Raw genomic sequence first — 18,907 nt, forward strand, 5'->3', positions numbered from 1 at the left:
ATATTCTAATCTAATATTGCGGTCTAATAGGTTATTTATCATTATCGAGCTTAGAAATAGAATTATATTTTTTTGTGTTGTATAAAAATGATTTTTCAACTATTCCAAAGTAAAATGAATTATATTTTTTCTAGTTATCTCAATACTAATTATTATATTACATTTTTTAGATTAGACTTACCTTTCAAAAAACTCTTAGAATTTTGTTTAGAGATTTTTTTGTTTAAAAAAAACTTTTTTTATATGAAGCAATAAAATAAATACTGACGAAATATAAGAGCAAAATGGTTTATTTTCCAATCAAGAATACAATTTTGTATGTGACATACTACATAGTACATACATGTATTATTTTAAAACTGCAAAATTTAAATTTTGTATAATCGTTCTAATGGCATCTTCTTTTGTCTGAATAGGAAAAGTGTATTCTAAAAGCACAAAGTATTATACATTTTTTAATCAAACGAAGCAGACCAATTCAACAGCAAATATATTAAAGAAAAAATATGTTTTCCACTTGCAAAAGATTATTATCTGATATTTTCGTAATTGAAGAAAAATAATGTAAAATTACATAATAAATTTAATTTTTATAAAAAATTATATAATTTATAGTTGTGCAATTAATGATAGACTTTATTATTAAAATGCCTTTTCAATAGTTTTTGAACATTTTTCTCAACATATTTATTAAAAAATTTTTATTGTATATTACTTAAAAGAGCCGCTTTCAATTGGTCTTCTTTATGAATGGATATATCCATATTGCGTTGAAATCTTATACCATAAGTGACAACACTTAATTGAACAAAGTTTATAGTACTCGTATTTCCATTTCTTTTAAATAATGCTTCTGCATAAGCCTATTTTTTATCAGAACAAAAATAGGCATTAAAATGTATATTAAAATTTACAACTAAAACATTTTAATGTACACATTATAAACATAAGATTCATTTTCTAAAACAATAATTCACATTTTGCAAATAACCTCAAAAACCTTAAACTGTAATATAGTAATTTTAGTTTTTTATTTACCTGCTGAGTATCGTCACCTACAATAAATCTAACGATGTTTAAACAATCTGTTAACGTGTATTCACGATCTGAAAGAACAAAATTTTAAATATATTCATAAAAAATCAGATTAATTATAATATTGTGTTACAATATTTTTATTTTTAGTTATTACAGCAATTCTGTAAATCACAAATTTTATCTAGTTGGTACTGGGAGTACTAGTTGCTACCATATGAGTTTTATAGATTGTACTACTCCTCTACGATAAATACACTTTAAAATAAACGCTTTGATGCTAAGTTATAAACACTGCTTCTGGCTTTAATTCTTTTTTACTAATAAGTAATATATGTAAGTATAATATTTTATTGTTTTCTCCAATATAGTATAAGATTTACTTTTAATTTCAATGCTGGAGACTCAATTATTCTTTAGAAAATTATAAGAAATAATTATACAAATTAAGCATCTATGTAAAGGTTTTTTAGATGCGTTTTGTTATGTTTATTGTCAATCTAGTAAAATATAATAATAATAGAGCTATGAAAAATATAATTTATAAAGTATAAAAAGTTAGTGTGAGATTGTTCTAATGGAAGAAGTATATAATACAAAAATATTATTTTTATTGAGTATAAGCGATTATAATTTAAATTATGGAGTACAAACGGTTGAAACATAAATCACCGACCATTCCAACTAAATTTAACAATAGTACAGTGGGGTAGGGGCTTAAATGGGGACGGGGGGGAAACAAGTTTACAGGCATTATTACAGCTGAATATGTAATAACATCACTTTCGAATAAACGCTTTGATGCAAATCAGTGATCAGTATTTTCAAACCAGTAAAGTCCAAACTGAGCAAAGTAAAAAAGAATTAAATTGAGGTGCAGTGTTTACAAATTAGCATCAAAGTGTAACGGTCACATTTCACCCGACCGTTACTTCGCGCCCCGAACCTATTGACACATCACTAATTAACCAGTTGACTTTACCATCACGGACCGCCAATATCCTCGACCTTGCGCTCTAAATTTTTGCCGTTTTACTACAAGCCACCCATCCGACTATCTTTTGTGTGCGTCCGTTTCAACTCCGCTTTGACCAACCATTTCATCGTCCAACCCAGGTCAGAGTGTATATATATATATATATATATATATATATATATATTGTATAATTTTGTATTTTATTTAGAAACCCTAATTTAGAATAAAACATCTTGTAGCCTGCAGCTGAGAGTTAGATTATTTAACAGTGTGGCCGCCCGTTCTAGCTCCTCGGGTGATATATTAAGTTAATAAGGGAGACTTTAAGGCCAATTAGACGTAGACAACGGCCTAGCCAACCGTTTTCCCGTGGGGATCCGTCTATTTTAGCCTTATCGACGGCCACTTTGCCTAGTCTAGCCAGCTAGACAAGTAGGTCAGTTACAAAAGCGTTTATTTGAAACCGATTTAATCTAAAAGGACTAGTACAGTGGGTCGAGTTATAATGGAATCAAAGCATAGAGAGGATGGAGAGGTCACGAGTCTACAGGAACTATTATTAATAAAAGTCATAAAATCACTTTCAAATTAACGCTTTGATGCTTGTTTATAAATAATGCACCTCAATTTAATATTTTCTAGCTAACACATTTGTTGAATATTGTCCTATTATTTTTTACCTTCCAATGTCTTTAGAAATTCATCGAGGCTGGGGATATTTCCTGTTGCTCTCGTAACCACTTTTATTGAGTGCAAAGCTTCAAAAAAGTCATCGTAGTAAATGCCATTCGGTTCGTGATAAATTTCATCGACTTTTCTTACTATCACAGCCTATTGTTATAAGAATAAGAATTAGTCATTTAATTGTACATTACAATTTGCAAATTAAACTAATCCTTCTTTAATTAAATAAAAATGCTTAACTATCAATAATATTATATGGCTTGCGAATTTGTTTAGCGTTATAACATAAATTGTTTTTTTTTGTTATTGTTATCAATAATTGGTTATAAGAGAAAATATTACTTAAAAAACTCTTCGGTGCAGCAATGGAGGTGGTTAAAACATTAAGTGACTTTTCTAATCAATACATTACATTTTATACATTTTTAAGCAACTATCTCAGCATTTTGTATTAAAAATAAATAATAAGTACTCGTTATTCTTACAAGTTGACTTTCACTAGGGCCTTGACCAGCACATTGACATTGCAAAACGTACCATGCAATGCAAATAAATAGCATCATAATTTTCGAATACATTTTAAGTGTTCAAACGATAAACTTGGATACGGAATATGACGATTTTATAATGTTATGGGAATATTGTATTCTTGCTTGATGACTGTGATTCAAATAGTGGTTTTCCGAACAACCACAGTACTTAATATGAGAATATTTACTTGAAGAATGCAAACAGTACCATGTCTGTAGGTGTTGATCCGTGCAATTTGTTTTAAGCAACAGATACTTTTGAATATTTTTATTTGCGTTGTATGGCATACTTAGTACACGTACCCCCTTACCGTTATTTTTTTACATGCTTATTACAGTTTAAAACTGTTTACTCATGTGCAAAATAAATGCATATATTAACAGAAACAAACAATAATCTTAAAAATCTTTTGTTACCGTCAAACGGGCCAACATAGGGCATAATGGGTAATTTGGGGCATGGGTCAAATATATTATATTTTAATGTATATTTTTTTACACACATGGCCCAAATTACCCATAATGCCCCAAGTTGGCTCATTTGACGGTTACCTTTTATTTGAGAAAAACTTTGAAAAATAAACCTAATACCTTAAAAGAGCGGTCACATATTTTTTCCTTTGGAACGGTTTACTCGAGTATCATCTCTATACATCCGAAATAGTTTGCGATTGGTACTTTGGCGGTTTTTCGACTTTAACTCACTAGAGCTTAGCGAAAAACGGTCTTATCAAAGCGCAATTTTTTTAGAACATTTATTAGGCATGCCTCTATTCATAAATAGCCTCAAATCAAATTTCGATAGTCCTGCAACCCGACCCCCTCCCCGCCGCAAGGGATGAAATTATTTGAGTTTTAGACTCAAGGCGAACTACAAAATAATAATATTTTTAATGACATATACTAGTTGAAAATACTAACTACTGATTTGCATAGAAGCGTTTATTCGAAATTGATTATATCACTTTCAGATTTAAAAATTCATGTAAACCTTTGACATCCTCATCCCCACTATACCTTGACCCCGCTATGCTCCGACCCCGCCGTATTAGTTTTTATAAGTATAGCGGTAGATACGATTGCAGTAGAAGGCGCAGAGCTGATTAGATATTGGATTTTTATGATTTATTTTTTTATTGTTAAAGAAAATTCCCTCCTCCCAAAAAAAAAGGAGAAATTGCACTTCGAAAGCTGTAGTTAATTTCTAGGTTGTTATAATATGTGAGAGAGTAAAATTGTTCGAGATCCCCCTAAGCTATATCTAAAAAAAATGTTTTGTAGATTTCCACTTATTTTTATTTTTTTAATTTAATATATTTTGTTTTATGATCATGACTGAAAGTTTAAATATTTTTGACTACAAAATAATATAATTGTATATAATATTACATAAATGTAATTATACAATAAAAAAAACATTGGCTAAGCGTAACTGGAGAAAAACAGGACTAAAGAAAATGGTCTGTAATTATACCTATCATGAAATACTCAAAACCTACTAGAACTATGGTTTTCCTAAGAGCACAATTCATTTTTAGTTGGACTGAGTATTAAATATTAGTTCTTAATTAAAATACGCCTATTATAGAGGCTCAATATATATCTAGTTTAAAACATTAAAAAAAATAATGGTAAATACAGATAATTCATTAAATTTAGGGTCCATTTTTTTTTACTAAAAGAATTCTAATTGTTAGTTTTTTTTAAACAATTAAATTTGGATATTTATGTCAAAAAAATATTCAAATAAATATAATATACATTATTTAACAAATATTATTCAAACTATATGGAAACTGAGCTATTAACGTATGACGCAAATGGCAATGTTATTTGGAAAAAAACCACAGTTGATCTAAAAACACCCAAAGCTGATTAAACAATTCGTTAGCTGTAAACAACTTTGGTTATCGTTGCATAAAAATATTGTACAATATTTCAAATATTCCTGATATTTTTCTAACACAATAACGCAAAAAGTTGAACTGAATTATTTAACCTATAAACTAAGGTAATTAAATTACCTTCTAACAATTTCAAAGTTGGTCCAAATAAAACTTTGGGTAATATAACGGCACAATACATTTTAGTTGGACTGAGTGTTTAAAAATGTGGTCTAAATTAAAATACGCTTATTATAGGGGCTCAATATATTTCTAGTTAAAAAGTTAAGTACATGTGGTTCTAACAAATCATTTAATTATGCCAACTAGAAATTAATAGTGTCTCTACATTAAATATATTTTAGATTTACATTAGCTATTAAATTATTTTGCATAGGAGTGTGGTATACAAACAAATAGTAAAGATATATCAAATATATGTTTCATTGTGAATACATATGTGAACGGCCGGGGGCGGACAATAATAGGCCACTTACCGGTTACCAACTACTTTACACTTACCGATCAGTGATGTGTGGGTAGTGGGGTAAATAGTCTCACTGGAAGTGTGAGGGATCGCCTACGCAAGACCAGTGAGCTATGTGGTGCAAAAGTGTGTTTAGTGTGTATAGTGTGGATGTGTAGGAAACTTAAAACTATAACTAAAAACTAAATAAATAAAACTCAAACTCGATGATAATAACAATAATAATAATATTCAATAAAATGCTATAACAAATGGTAATAAATAAATAATTAGCCCTTTTGGCTCAAGATACAATTGTGAATAAAATTCACAAACACAAATAAATAATTAGTATAAAAAAAAGATTGGTAAACTAAAAAGAAATTAATTGCCCTTTTGGCACAATAATAAATTAATCTGGTCTGTGAATAATAATTCACAAACACAAATAAATAATTAATATAGTAATGACTAGATTAAAAGGTAAAGTTAAGTGAGTGCTTAAAGCTTATGACGTTAAAAGTATTTTGATAACTAAGGTGGTTATTAGAACAACAAAAATTATTCACAAATACAAATATTGATTATTGACTAGATTGAACCCTTATGGCTAACTAGCAATATAGATGGTACGATTAACCTTATGTCTATCGCCCTAACTCGTATTTAGTAAATGAGATCAAAATGTGTTCTAATAATTCACAGTAGTTAACTAAAATACAAATAAAACAAACTCAATAAAATATGGTATAAATAAAAAGTACTCACAAACCGAAGAACTGCAAACCGCTGGCCAGGGCTGCTACCTAAACCTAAATAATACTAGACACAAAGTAAAGTGAACAACAAAACAAAAATATTAAAATAGTTTTTTGTCCTTATGACAACTCAATAATGCCCTTATGGCTTAAAAATACAATAATAAACAATTTTTTGTCCTTATGACAACTCAATAATAAAAAATCACAGTGCCCTTATGGCTTAAAAATACTATAATAACACTTAAAACTAAAAAACACTGAAGAAAAACACACAAAAAAGTCTAGATTAATATTATACTTTAAAATCACAAGAATGCAACAAGTGCACTACTAACACTGATAATACGGGCGTGGCACATTTGTTTACATAGTATAACCCGGTGCGTATATGTGTGTGTGTGTGTGTGTGTGTGAACAGCTGACCGGTAGTATTGCCAGTATAGATCGTGCGGAGTAGGGCGGAGTGGTGTGGACGGCCGCGACAACCAAGATAAGAGGGCATCTGTATCATTGGCGATAACCGGCATAGAATTGCGCTCCATTACCTGTTATAGCCTCAACAATATGATTCATTAAATTTAGGACCCATTTTTTTTACTAAAAGAATTCTAATTGTTAGTTTTTTTTAAACATTTACAATTAAATTTGGATATTTATGTCAAAAAAATATTCAAATAAATATAATATACATTATTTAACAAATATTATTCAAACTATATGGAAACTGAGCTATTAAAGTATGACGCAAACAGCAATTTTATTTGGAAAACAACAGCAGCTTATCTAAAAAACAAGGCTGATAAAACATTTCGTTAGCAGTAAACAATTTTGGTTATCGTAGCATGAAAGTATTGTCCATCATTTCAAATATTCCTGAATTATTTCGAACACAATGAATCGTAATGATAAATATATTATTGAACTTAAATATAAAAGAGATTAAGTTACCATCTAAAAATACAAAGTTGGTCAAATTAAAACTATAGTTAATATAACGGCACATTACATTTCTAGTTGGATTGAGTTATTAAAAATTTGGTCTCAATAAAAATACGCTAATTATGGGGGCTCAATATATTTCTAGTTAAAAAAAACTAAGTAAAAAGTGGTTTTAACAAATCATTTAGTTAAGCCAACTAGAAATTAATCGTGTTTCTACATTAAATGTATTTTTCATTTGCACCAGCAAATAATGTATTCTGCACAGGAGGGTGGTATACAAATAAATAATAAAGATATATCATGTTATTGTTTTATGGTGAATACAGATGATTCATTAAATAAAGAACACTATTTTTTTCTATTTTAATTCTGATTTTTATATTGCCTTTTTTTAACATTTACAATTACTTAATTCGGATATTTATATCAAATAAATATAACATACATTATTTAACATATATTATTCAAACTATATGGAAACTGAGCTATTAACGTATGACGCAAATGGCAATGTTATTTGGAAGAAAACCACAGTTTATCTAAAAACACCCAAAGCTGATTAAACAATTCGTTAGCCGTAAACTAATTTGGTTATCGTAGCATGAAAGTATTGTCCATCATTTCAAATATTCCTGATATTTTTCAAACACAATGAAACGAAATGTTAGGGATTAAGTTACCCTCTGAAAAATACAAAATTGGTCCCACTTTAACTATGGTTAATATAACGGCACAATACATTTTAGTTGGACTAAGTGTTTAAAAAATTTGGTCTAAATTAAAATACGCATAATATATTATATATTATTTAACCTATAAACTAAGATAATTAAAATACCCTATGAAAAAAGTTGGTCAAACTACAACTAAGGTGACTAAAAGGGCACAATATATTTCTAGTTCAAAATACTAAATACAATCGATTCTAAAAGTCATTTAGTTAAGCCAACTAGAAATTGATCGTGTTTCTATTTAAATTATACTTTATATATGCACCAGCTAATAATTTATTCTGCGCAGGAGGGTGGTATACAAATAAATAGTAAAGATATATCATATTATTGTTTTATGGTGAATACAGATGATTCATTAAATATAGAACACTTTTTTTTCGATATTAACTAAAATTTTTTAATTTTTTCAAAATTTATAATTACTTAATTCGGATATTTATGTCAAAAAAATATTTAAATAAATATAATATATATTATTTATCAAATTTTATTCCAATTATATTCAAACTATATAGGAACTAGGTTATTTCAGAATGACGACAACGGCAATGTTATTTGGAAAACAACAGCAGTTTATCTAAAAAACACCTAAGGCTTTTAAAACATTTCGTTAGCAGTAAACAATTTTGGTTATCGTAGCATGAAAATATTGTCCATTATTTCAAATATTCCTGAATTATTTCGGACACAATGAATCGAAATGTTAGGGATTAAGTTACCCTCTGAAAAATACAAAATTGGTCCCTCTCTAACTATGGTTAATATAACGGCACAATACATTTTAGTTGGACTGAGTGTTTAAAAGTTTGGTCTAAATTAAAATACGCTTATTATAGGGGCTCAATATATTTCTAGTTAAAAAGTTAAGTACATGTGGTTCTTACAAACCATTTAGTTATGCTAACTAGAAATTAATAGTGTCCCTACATTAAATATATTTTAGATTTGCACCAGCTATTAAATTATTTTGCATAGGAGGGTGGTATAAACATAAATAGTAAAGATAAATCATATCATATTATTGTTTTATGGTGAATACAGTTGATTAATTAAATATAGGACACTATTTTTTCTATAAGTATTCTAGTTTTTAGTTTTTTTTTTTCAGAATTTACAATTGCTAAATTTAAATATTTATGTCAAAAAAACATGCAAAATAATAAAATATACCTACATTATTTATCAAATGTTATTCAAACTATATAGGAACTAGATTATTAAAGTATGACGCAAACAGCAATTTTATTTGGAAAACAACAGCAGTTTATATAAAAACACGCAAAGCTGATTAAACATTGCGTTAGCTGTAAAGAACTTTGGTTATCGTAGCATAAAAATATTGTCCAATATTTTTAATATTCCTGATATATTTCGAACACAATGAATCAAAATGTTAATTATATTATTTTATTTGAAAATTAGGGGATTAAGTTTCCTTCTGAAAAATATAATGTTGGTCAAATTAAAACTATGGTTAATATAACGGCACAATACATTTCTAGTTGGGCTAATCATTAAAAATTTGGTCTTAATTTAAATACGCTTATGGTAGGGGTTCAATATATTTCTGGTTCAAAAAACTAAGTAAAAGTGGTTCTAACAAATCATTTAGTTTAGCCAACTAGAAATTAATCGTATTTCTACATTAACTATATTTTATATTTGCACCAGCTAATGATATATTCTGCACAGGAGGGTGGTATACAAATTAATAGTAAAGATATGTCAAATGTATGTATTATGGCAAATACAGATGATTCATAAAATATAGGACTCAGTTTTTTTATAATAAATCTAATTTTAATTTTTCTTTTTTTTAAGCATTTTCAATTACTTAAGTTGGATTTTAGTGTGTTAAAGGAGCAATCAAATAAATAAAATATACATTATTTAATACATGTTATTCAAACTTTATGGAAACCGAGTTATTAAAGTATGACGCAAATAGCGATGTTTTTTGGAAAACAACAGCAGTGTATCTGAAAAACACCCAAGGCTGATTAAACAATTCGTTAGCTGTAAACAACTTTGGTTATCGTTGCATAAAAATATTATCCAATATTTCAAATATTCCTGATATTTTTCAAACAGAATGAAACGAAATGTTAGGGATTAAGTTACCCTCTGAAAAATACAAAATTGGTCCCACTTTAACTATGGTTAATATAACGGCACAATACATTTTAGTTGGACTAAGTGTTTAAAAAATTTGGTCTAAATTAAAATACGCTTATATATTATATATTATTCAACTATAAACTAAGATAATTAAAATACCCTATGAAAAAAGTTGGTCAAACTACAACTATGATGACTAAAAGGGCACAATATATTTCTAGTTCAAAAAACTAAATACAATCGATTCTAAAAATCATTTAGTTATGCCAACTAGAAATTGATCGTGTTTCTACATTAAATTATACTTTATATTTGCACCAGCTAATAATTTATTTTGCGCAGGAGGGTGGTATACAAATTAATAGTAAAGATATATCATATTATTGTTTTATGGTGAATACAGATGATTCATTAAATATAGAACACTTGTTTTTCGATATTAACTATAATTTTTAAATTTTTTTCAACAATTATAATTACTTAATTCGGATATTTATGTCAAAAAAATATTTAAATAAATATAAAATATATTTTTTATCAAATGTTATTCCAATTATATTCAAATTTGGTCTAAATTTAAATACGCTTATGGTAGGGGTTCAATATATTTCTAGTTAAAAAGTTACATAAAAGTGGTTCTAACAAATCATTTAATTATGCTAACTAGAAATTAATAGTGTCTCTACATTAAATATATTTTAGATTTGCATTAGCTATTTAATTATTTTGCATAGGAGGGTGGTATACAAACAAATAGTAAAGATATGTCAAATATATGTTTTATGGTGAATACATATGTTTCATTAAATTTAGGACCCATTTTTTTTTACTAAATTAATTCCAATTGTTAGTTTTTTTTTAAGCATTTACAATTTAAATATGGATATTTATGTCAAAAGAACATTCAAATAAATATAATATACATTATTTAACAAATGTTATTCAAACTATATGGAAACTGAGCAATTAAGGTATGACGCACAACAGCAATTTTATTTGGAAAACAACAGCAGTCTAAATAAAAAACACCTAAGGCTGATAAAACATTTTGTTAGCAATAAACAATTTTGGTTATCGTTGTATGAAATTATTTTCCAATATTTTTAATATTCTTGATTTTTTTCGAACACAGAAGATTAAACTGTTAATTATATTATTTATCCAATAAATTAAGGTGATTAGGTTACGCTCTGAAAGATACAAAGTTAGTCTAACTTAAACTATTAAACTATTAAACTAAGGGCAAAATACATATCTAGTTGGACTGAGTGTTTAGAAGCTTGGTCTAAATTAAAATACGCTTATTAAAGTTGCCTAATAAATTTCTAGTTCCAAAAACTAAAGAAAAAGTTGTTTCTACAAAACACTTAGTTAGGCCAAAATAAATTAATCATGTCACTACATTATATATAGTTTAGGTTACACCAGCTATTTTATTTTTCTGCGTAGGAGGGTAGTCAGTGTTGGGAAAAGATAACTATAAAGTTATCTAGATAAGATAACGGATAATTGAGTAATATATCATCTAGATAAGATATTAAATTATTCATTTAACATTTATTTAGCTAAAAGATAAAGATAAATACAATTTTATCTAGATGAAAAATAGATAAATTAAATTTTAACCTTCATAAAATGTTATACGAAAATGTATGAGTGAAACAAAGTATTTTCACAGATTACAGAATAATTTAATAACCAATAAGACGTAGGTACTAAGAAATGGACAGTTACGTCAAAGAGCAAATTTTCCTTATATTAGATTTCGTGATTTATGGCTACTCTGTTCATTTGTCATTTATTATTTTCATGTACTCTGTTTATGTCATCTTTTATGTAGGCAACAGTAATAGTATAAATAGGTATAAAAAGTAAATACGAGTTTATCAAACTCGATAATCGATGACGGGACATTTCATTATCGGTTGAAACTATTTATAAACATATTGTTCTTTTTTGAGGCTTAACTATCGTTTTGGCCACATACGGTCTACGGACTACGGAGAGCCCACATTATGTTTAAAATGTTTATTACAAGGTTTTGTTATTTTATTTTGATTGAAAATACAAATAACTTTTTGGAAACGGCTCATTGTTTATTGGACTTGTATTACTATTTACTATTTTACTTTTATAGTCTTTACTCTTTACCCTATATGTAGTTACTGATACAGGACTCGCCTGACATGTATATATATTTGTAAAATATAATTTATAACCATTCTGCTCAAATAAACACCTGCACTTTCGACCATTTTTTTTGTTGGGATTTTGGTCAATGTTAATCTTGAAATTATTATCGTAAAAATTCTTATAAACACGTTTTATATAGCACTAGTAATTATTTCGAGAGTACTGGGAAAAAAATTATCAACATTAAATAAAAACTGAGCACTGTAGTCGAGAACTACGAATATAAATAATAAATTATACGATAATACATATATAACTCTTATCTACTTCTACCTATTAAAAATAGGTAAAAGACGTTTTGTATAATCGACTAAAATACATTGGATTACAATGGAATATTGGACTTGTCTAACAAGCCAACCCCAATGTATTAATAATATATTCTTATATCACTAATCACTATTCATTAGGACCTAGGTATATTAATATTTTTAGGCTAGGACTACATTATGCGTTTCGTCGGATCCCGAAACCTGTTTTTGTAAAACCCACGAATAAATAACTTAAAAAATAGTTACAATTTCTATCTAGATTAATTACCTCAGATAACCGATTTGTTTATCTAAATAAGATAATAAGATGATTTACTTTTTTTTATCTAGATAAGATGTTAATTACAATTTTTTATCTAGATAATATTATCTAGATAATTCCCAACACTGAAGGTAGTACATAAATAAACAGTAAAAGTCTTTCAAATATTAGTTTTATAGTGAAAATGGATGACTCATTAAATAAAGGACATAAAAATAATTGTAATTTTTAGTTTTTTATTTTTGAAACATTTACAATTACTAAATTTGAATATTTAATTGTCAAAAAAATATTCAAAATAATATATTATACATTATTTAACAAATGTTATTTAAACTATATAGAAACTAGGTCATAAAAGTATGAAGGCAATGGCAATGTTATTTGAAAAACAACAGCAGTTTATCTAAAAAACACCTAAGCCTGATAAAACTTTTCGTTAGCCGTAAACTAATTTGGTTCTCGTTGCATGAAAATATTATCCAATATTTCAAATTTTTTAAATATTTTTCTAACACAATGAATCGAAATGTTAAATATATTATTCAATTTGAAAATTAGGGGATTAAGTTACCCTCTGAAAAATATAAAGTTGGTCAACTTTAAATTATGGTTAATATAACGGCACAATACATTTCTAGTTAGACTGAGTTATTAAAAATTTGAACTAAATTTAAATACGCTTATTATAGCGGTTCAATATATTTCTGGTTCAAAAAACTAAGTAAAAGTGGTTTTAACAAATAATTTAGTCAAGCCAACTAGAATTTAATCGTGTTTCTACATTAAATATATTTTAGATTTGCACCAGCTATTAATTTATTTTGCGTAGGAGGGTGGTACACAAATAAATAATAAAGATTTATCAAATATATGTTGTATGGTGAACACCGATGATTTATTAAATATAGAACACAATTGTTTTCCATATTTACTCTAGCAGTAAACAATTTTGGTTATCGTAGCATGAATTTATTGTCCAATGTTTTAAATATTCCTGATATTTTTCGAACACAATAGGTCAATACGTTAAATAAACTATTTAAACTATAATTTAAGTTGATCAAGTATGTGATTTATAGAGTTGCTGTTCGAAGGTATTGGTCCAGTAATAAAAAAGTTGTAAATGTGTATACAAACAAAATAATAAAAAAGGCCACTTCATTGTAAAACCTATAGCATCACTGCTCCACATCAAAGCTAAAACATTTTTCTGGATTTTTGTGTAAAAGACTTCAAAGTGGTCAAATTATATGTTGTGGGGGTCGGTGATTGCGAATTTAATATCAGTTTTCAATTTTACTCAGCCAAAAAATACTTAAATAAAGAGTTAAATTTAATTAAATTAAAACCTATAAATGGTACTCAAGTATCAAAACTAATTAGTATCATTCTGAATAGATGTCCATAAAATGTTGTGATGATTTCATGAAGTTCTTTTATGATTTAAAGAGTATATGTTAAATTATACAATATCTTATACAGTTTTCTGGCAATTATAGCAATACTCAAGTGCCGGATTTTTACTTCGTTTAATATGCTATGGATACATATGAATTCTAAATGCTGACAAATTTATAACTTTCAGATCCTAAAATTGTAAAAAAACACAGTTTTCCGGCGATTAAAACATCATAGGAATATTTGAACGACAATTTCATGCAACGCTAACCAAACTTGTTTTTGCTAACGAATTGTTTTGTTAGCCTTAGGTGTTTTTTTGATACACTACTGTTGTTTTCCAAATAACATTGCCATTGGCGTTTTACTTTGATAACTCGGTTTCCAAATAGTTTGAATAACATTTGTTAAATAATGTATATGATATTCATTTGAATGTTTTTTTGACACATTTTTTTCCAAAGTAATTAATTGTAAATGATTTTAAATAGAAAAACTTAAAAGCCAGTGCAGTAGAATCAGAGCATGGTGGGGTCTGGACATAATGGGGACGGTGAGGTCACAGGTTTACAGGACATTTTTAATCTGAAGATGATAAAACCACTTTCGAATAAACGCTTCGATGCGAATAAGATGCTTTTCAAGCCAATACAGCCCAAACCAAGCACAGTGTAAACCAGCAAAGTGAGAAAGTATTAAGTTGAGGTGCTGTATTTACAAATAAGCATCAAAGCATTTATTTTAAAGTGATTTTATTGATTTTATTTATAATAATTCCTGAAGACCGGTGACCTCTCCGTCCCCTCTATGATTTGATTCCATTATGTCTATACTCTACAGTACTAGTCCTCTCGGATAAAATCACTTTCACATCTAGAATGGGCCGAGTAAACTGGCCACCGCCGGATAAAATATATGTCGCGAATAATGTAAAATTTATATGAGATATCTTGTATGTATTGGTTTATAATTAATACACATCAATACAATGTATTGTAGCCTAGAAAAATGCTAATGGTAATATTTAACAATGAATGATTATGTGTTTTTTTTATATAGGTTATTTATCATTATCGAGCTTAGAAATAGAATTATATTTTTTTGAGTTGTATAAAAATGAGTTTTCAACTATTCCAAAGTAAGTTTAATTATATTTTTTCTAGTTATCTCAATACTAATTATTATATTAAAACTTACCTTTTAAAAAACTCTTAGAATTTTGTTTAGAGATTTTTTTGTTTAAAAAAAACTTTTTTTATGTGAAGCAATAAAATAAATACTGACGAAATATAAGAGCAAAATGGTTTATTTTCCAATCAAGAATACAATTTTGTATGTGACATACTACATAGTACATACATGTATTATTTTAAAACTGCAAAATTAAAATTTTGTATAATCGATCTAATGGCATCTTCTTTTGTCTGAATAGGAAAAGTGTATTCTAAAAGCACAAAGTATTATACATTTTTTAATCAAACGAAGCAGACCAATTCAACAGCAAATATATTAAAGAAAAAATATGTTTTCCACTTGCAAAAGATTATTATCTGATATTTTCGTAATTAAAGAATAATAATGTAAAGTTACACATGACATTTAGTTTTTATAAAAAATTATATAATTTATAGTTGTGCAATTAATGATAGACTTTATTATTAAAATGCCTTTTCAATAGTTTTTGAACATTTTTCTCAACATATGTATTAAATAATTTTCTATTGTATATTACCTGTCAAATCCAATTTCAATTGGCTCTGTCTATCAAGGGTAGTCTTCTTATGCACTCTTCCTCTTATTTCATGAGTGATAAAACTTAATTGATTAAAGTTTATACGATTCGTATGTCCATTTCTTTTAAATAATGCTTCTGCATAAGCCTATTTTTTATCAGAACAAAAATAGGCATTAAAATGTATATTAAAATTTACAACTAAAACATTTTAATGTACACATTATAAACATAAGATTCATTTTCTAAAACAATAATTCACATTTTGCACTTCAAAAACCTTAAACTGTAATATAATAATTTTAGTTTTTTATTTACCTGCTGAGTATCGTTACCTACAATAAATCTCGTTAGATTTAAACAATCTGATAATGTATATTTACGACCTGAAAGAACAAAATTTTAAATATATTCATAAAAAATCAGATTAATTATAATATTGTGTTACAATATTTTTATTTTTAGTTATTACAGCAATTCTGTAAATCACAAATTTTATCTAGTTGGTACTGGGAGTACTAGTTGCTACCATATGAGTTTTATAAATTGTACTACTCCTCTACGATAAATACACTTTTAAATAAACGCTTTGATGCTAAGTTATAAACACTGCATCTGGCTTTAATTCTTTTTTACTAATAAGTAATATATGTAAGTATAATATTTTATTGTTTTCTCCAATATAGTATAAGATTTACTTTTAATTTCAATGCTGGAGACTCAATTATTCTTTAGAAAAATACAAGAAATAAGTATACAAATTAAGGATCTATGTAAGGTTTTTTAGATGCGTTTTGTTATGTTTATTGTCAATCTAGTAAAATAGAAGAATAATAGAGCTATGAAAAATATAATTTATAAAGTATAAAGAGTTAGTGTGAGATTGTTCTAATGGAAGAAGTATATAATACATAAATATTATTTTTATTGAGTATAAGCGATTATAATTTAAATTATGGAGTACAAACGGTTGAAACATAAATCACCGACCATTCCAACTAAATTTAACAATAGTACAGTGGGGTTGGGGCTTAATGGGGACGGGGAGGAAACAATTTTACAGGAATTATTACAGCTGAATATGTAATAACATCACTTTCGAATAAAAGCTTTGATGCAAATCAGTGATCAGTATTTTCAAACCAGTAAAGTCCAAACTGAGCAAAGTAAAAAACGAATTAAATTGAGGTGCAGTGTTTACAAATTAGCATCAAAGCGTTTATTTTAAATCGATTTAATCTAAAAGGACTAGTTCAGTGGGTCGAGTTATAATGGAATCAAAGCATAGAGAGGACGGAGAGGTCACGAGTCTACAGAAACTATTATTAATAAAAGTCATAAAATCGCTTTCAAATTAACGCTTTGATGCTTGTTTGTAAATAATGCACCTCAATTTAATAGTTTCTAGCTAACACATTTGTTGAATATTGTCCTATTATTTATTACCTTCCAATGTATTTTCAAATTCATCACGGCTGAGGATATTTGCTTTTGCTCCCGTAACAATTTGTATATAGCGCAAAGCTTCAAAAAAGTCATCGTAGCTGATGCCATTCGGTTTGTGATAAATTTCATCGACTTTTCTTACTACCACAGCCTATTGTTATAAGAATAAGAATTAGTCATTTAATTGTACATAACAATTTGCAAATTAAACTAATCCTTCTTTAATTAAATAAAAATGCCTAACTATCAGTAATATTATATGGCTTGCGAATTTGTTTAGCATTATAACATAAATTGTATAGTAGTTAAAGTATATTTTTTTGTTATTGTTATCAATAATTGGTTATAAGGGAAAATATTACTTAAAAAACTCTTCGGTGCAGCAATGTAGGTGGTTAAAACATTAAGTGACTTTTCTAATCAATACATTACATTTTATACATTTTTAAGCAACTATCTCAGCATTTTGTATTAAAAATAAATAATAAGTACTCGTTATTCTTACAAGTTGACTTTCACTAGGGCCTTGACCAGCACATTGACATTGCAAAACGTACCATGCAATGCAAATAAATAGCATCATGATTTTCGAATACATTTTAAGTGTTCAAACGATAAACTTGGATACGGAATATGACGATTTTATAATGTTATGGGAATATTGTATTCTTGCTTGATGACTGTGATTCAAATAGTGGTTTTCCGAACAACCACAGTACTTAATATAAGAAAATTTACTTGAAGAATGCAAACAGTACCATGTCTGTAGGTGTTGATCCGTGCAATTTGTTTTAAGCAACAGATACTTTTGAATATTTTTATTTGCGTTGTATGACATACTTAATACACGCAATCCCTTACTGTTATTTTTTTACGTACATACTACATTATACTGTTTACTCATGTGCAAAATAAATGCATATATTGTCAACGTTTATCGATAGTGTCCCATCTAAAGAATATATCTAGAATGGGACATTAACACAAACAAACAATTATCTTAAAAATCTTTTGTTACCGTCAAACGGGCCATCATAGGGCATTATGGGTAATTTGGGGCATTGGTCGAATATATTATATTTAAATGTATATTTTTTTACACATATGCCCCAAGTTGGCTCATTTGACGGTAACCTTTTATTGGAGAAAAACTTTGAAAAATAAACCTAATACCTTAAAGAGCGGTCACATATTTTTTCCTTTGGAACGGTTTACTCGAGTATCATCTCTATACATCCGAAATAGTTTGCGATTGGTACTTTGACGGTTTTTCGACTTTAACTCACTAGAGCTTAGCGAAAAACGGTCTTATCAAAGCGCAATTTTTTTAGAACATTTATTAGGCATGCCTCTATTCATAAATAGCCTCAAATCAAATTTCGATAGTCCTGCAACCCGACCCCCTCCCCGCCACAAGGATTGAATTTTTTTGCGTTTTAGACTCAAGAGCTTAAAATTAGACTGAATAAATA

The 18,907-nt window shown here is 27.6% G+C and overlaps 1 protein-coding gene across 3 annotated transcripts; it reads right to left on the minus strand.

Moving 5' to 3' along the window:
- Positions 1 to 338: 338 nt before the first annotated feature.
- On the minus strand, positions 339 to 18,144 carry LOC126837358 (uncharacterized). 3 transcript variants are annotated; one of them, XR_007685508.1, is made up of 5 exons: positions 6,343 to 6,887; positions 2,692 to 2,842; positions 1,039 to 1,106; positions 716 to 863; positions 339 to 428 (listed from the first exon to the last, which is right to left on the minus strand). XR_007685508.1 is itself a non-coding variant. In XM_050571249.1 (5 exons), exons 1-5 carry the CDS (start codon positions 18,031 to 18,033, stop codon positions 349 to 351), a joined length of 540 nt encoding a protein of 179 aa, XP_050427206.1. In that variant the 5' UTR covers positions 18,034 to 18,144; the 3' UTR covers positions 339 to 348. The 3 variants fall into 3 exon arrangements, 2 of the variants coding, with proteins under 2 accessions (XP_050427206.1, XP_050427205.1); XM_050571249.1 differs by lacking the exon at positions 6,343 to 6,887 and adding an exon at positions 17,941 to 18,144; XM_050571248.1 differs by lacking the exon at positions 6,343 to 6,887 and adding an exon at positions 3,181 to 3,289.
- Between the last annotated feature and the right edge of the window lie 763 nt (positions 18,145 to 18,907).

This window comes from Adelges cooleyi, unplaced genomic scaffold, assembly GCF_023614345.1.
Source record: "Adelges cooleyi isolate 19-005CV unplaced genomic scaffold, UGA_ACOO_1.1 ACOO_flye_CR_arks_rails_tigmint_CR_PRNA_248, whole genome shotgun sequence".
Classification (NCBI taxonomy): Eukaryota; Metazoa; Arthropoda; class Insecta; order Hemiptera; family Adelgidae; genus Adelges; species Adelges cooleyi.

Excerpts from the sequence above, each read along its gene's own strand:
- LOC126837358 (XM_050571249.1), bottom strand. The coding sequence starts at position 18,033 with ATGTATTCGAAAATCATGATGCTATTTATTTGCATTGCATGGTACGTT. Across the intron at positions 2,843-17,940 it reads GCCCTAGTGAAAGTCAACTT|GCTGTGATAGTAAGAAAAGT; the intron begins GTAAGAATAACG and ends TTATAACAATAG. Across the intron at positions 1,107-2,691 it reads ATTTCTAAAGACATTGGAAG|ATCGTGAATACACGTTAACA; the intron begins GTAAAAAATAAT and ends TTGTTCTTTCAG.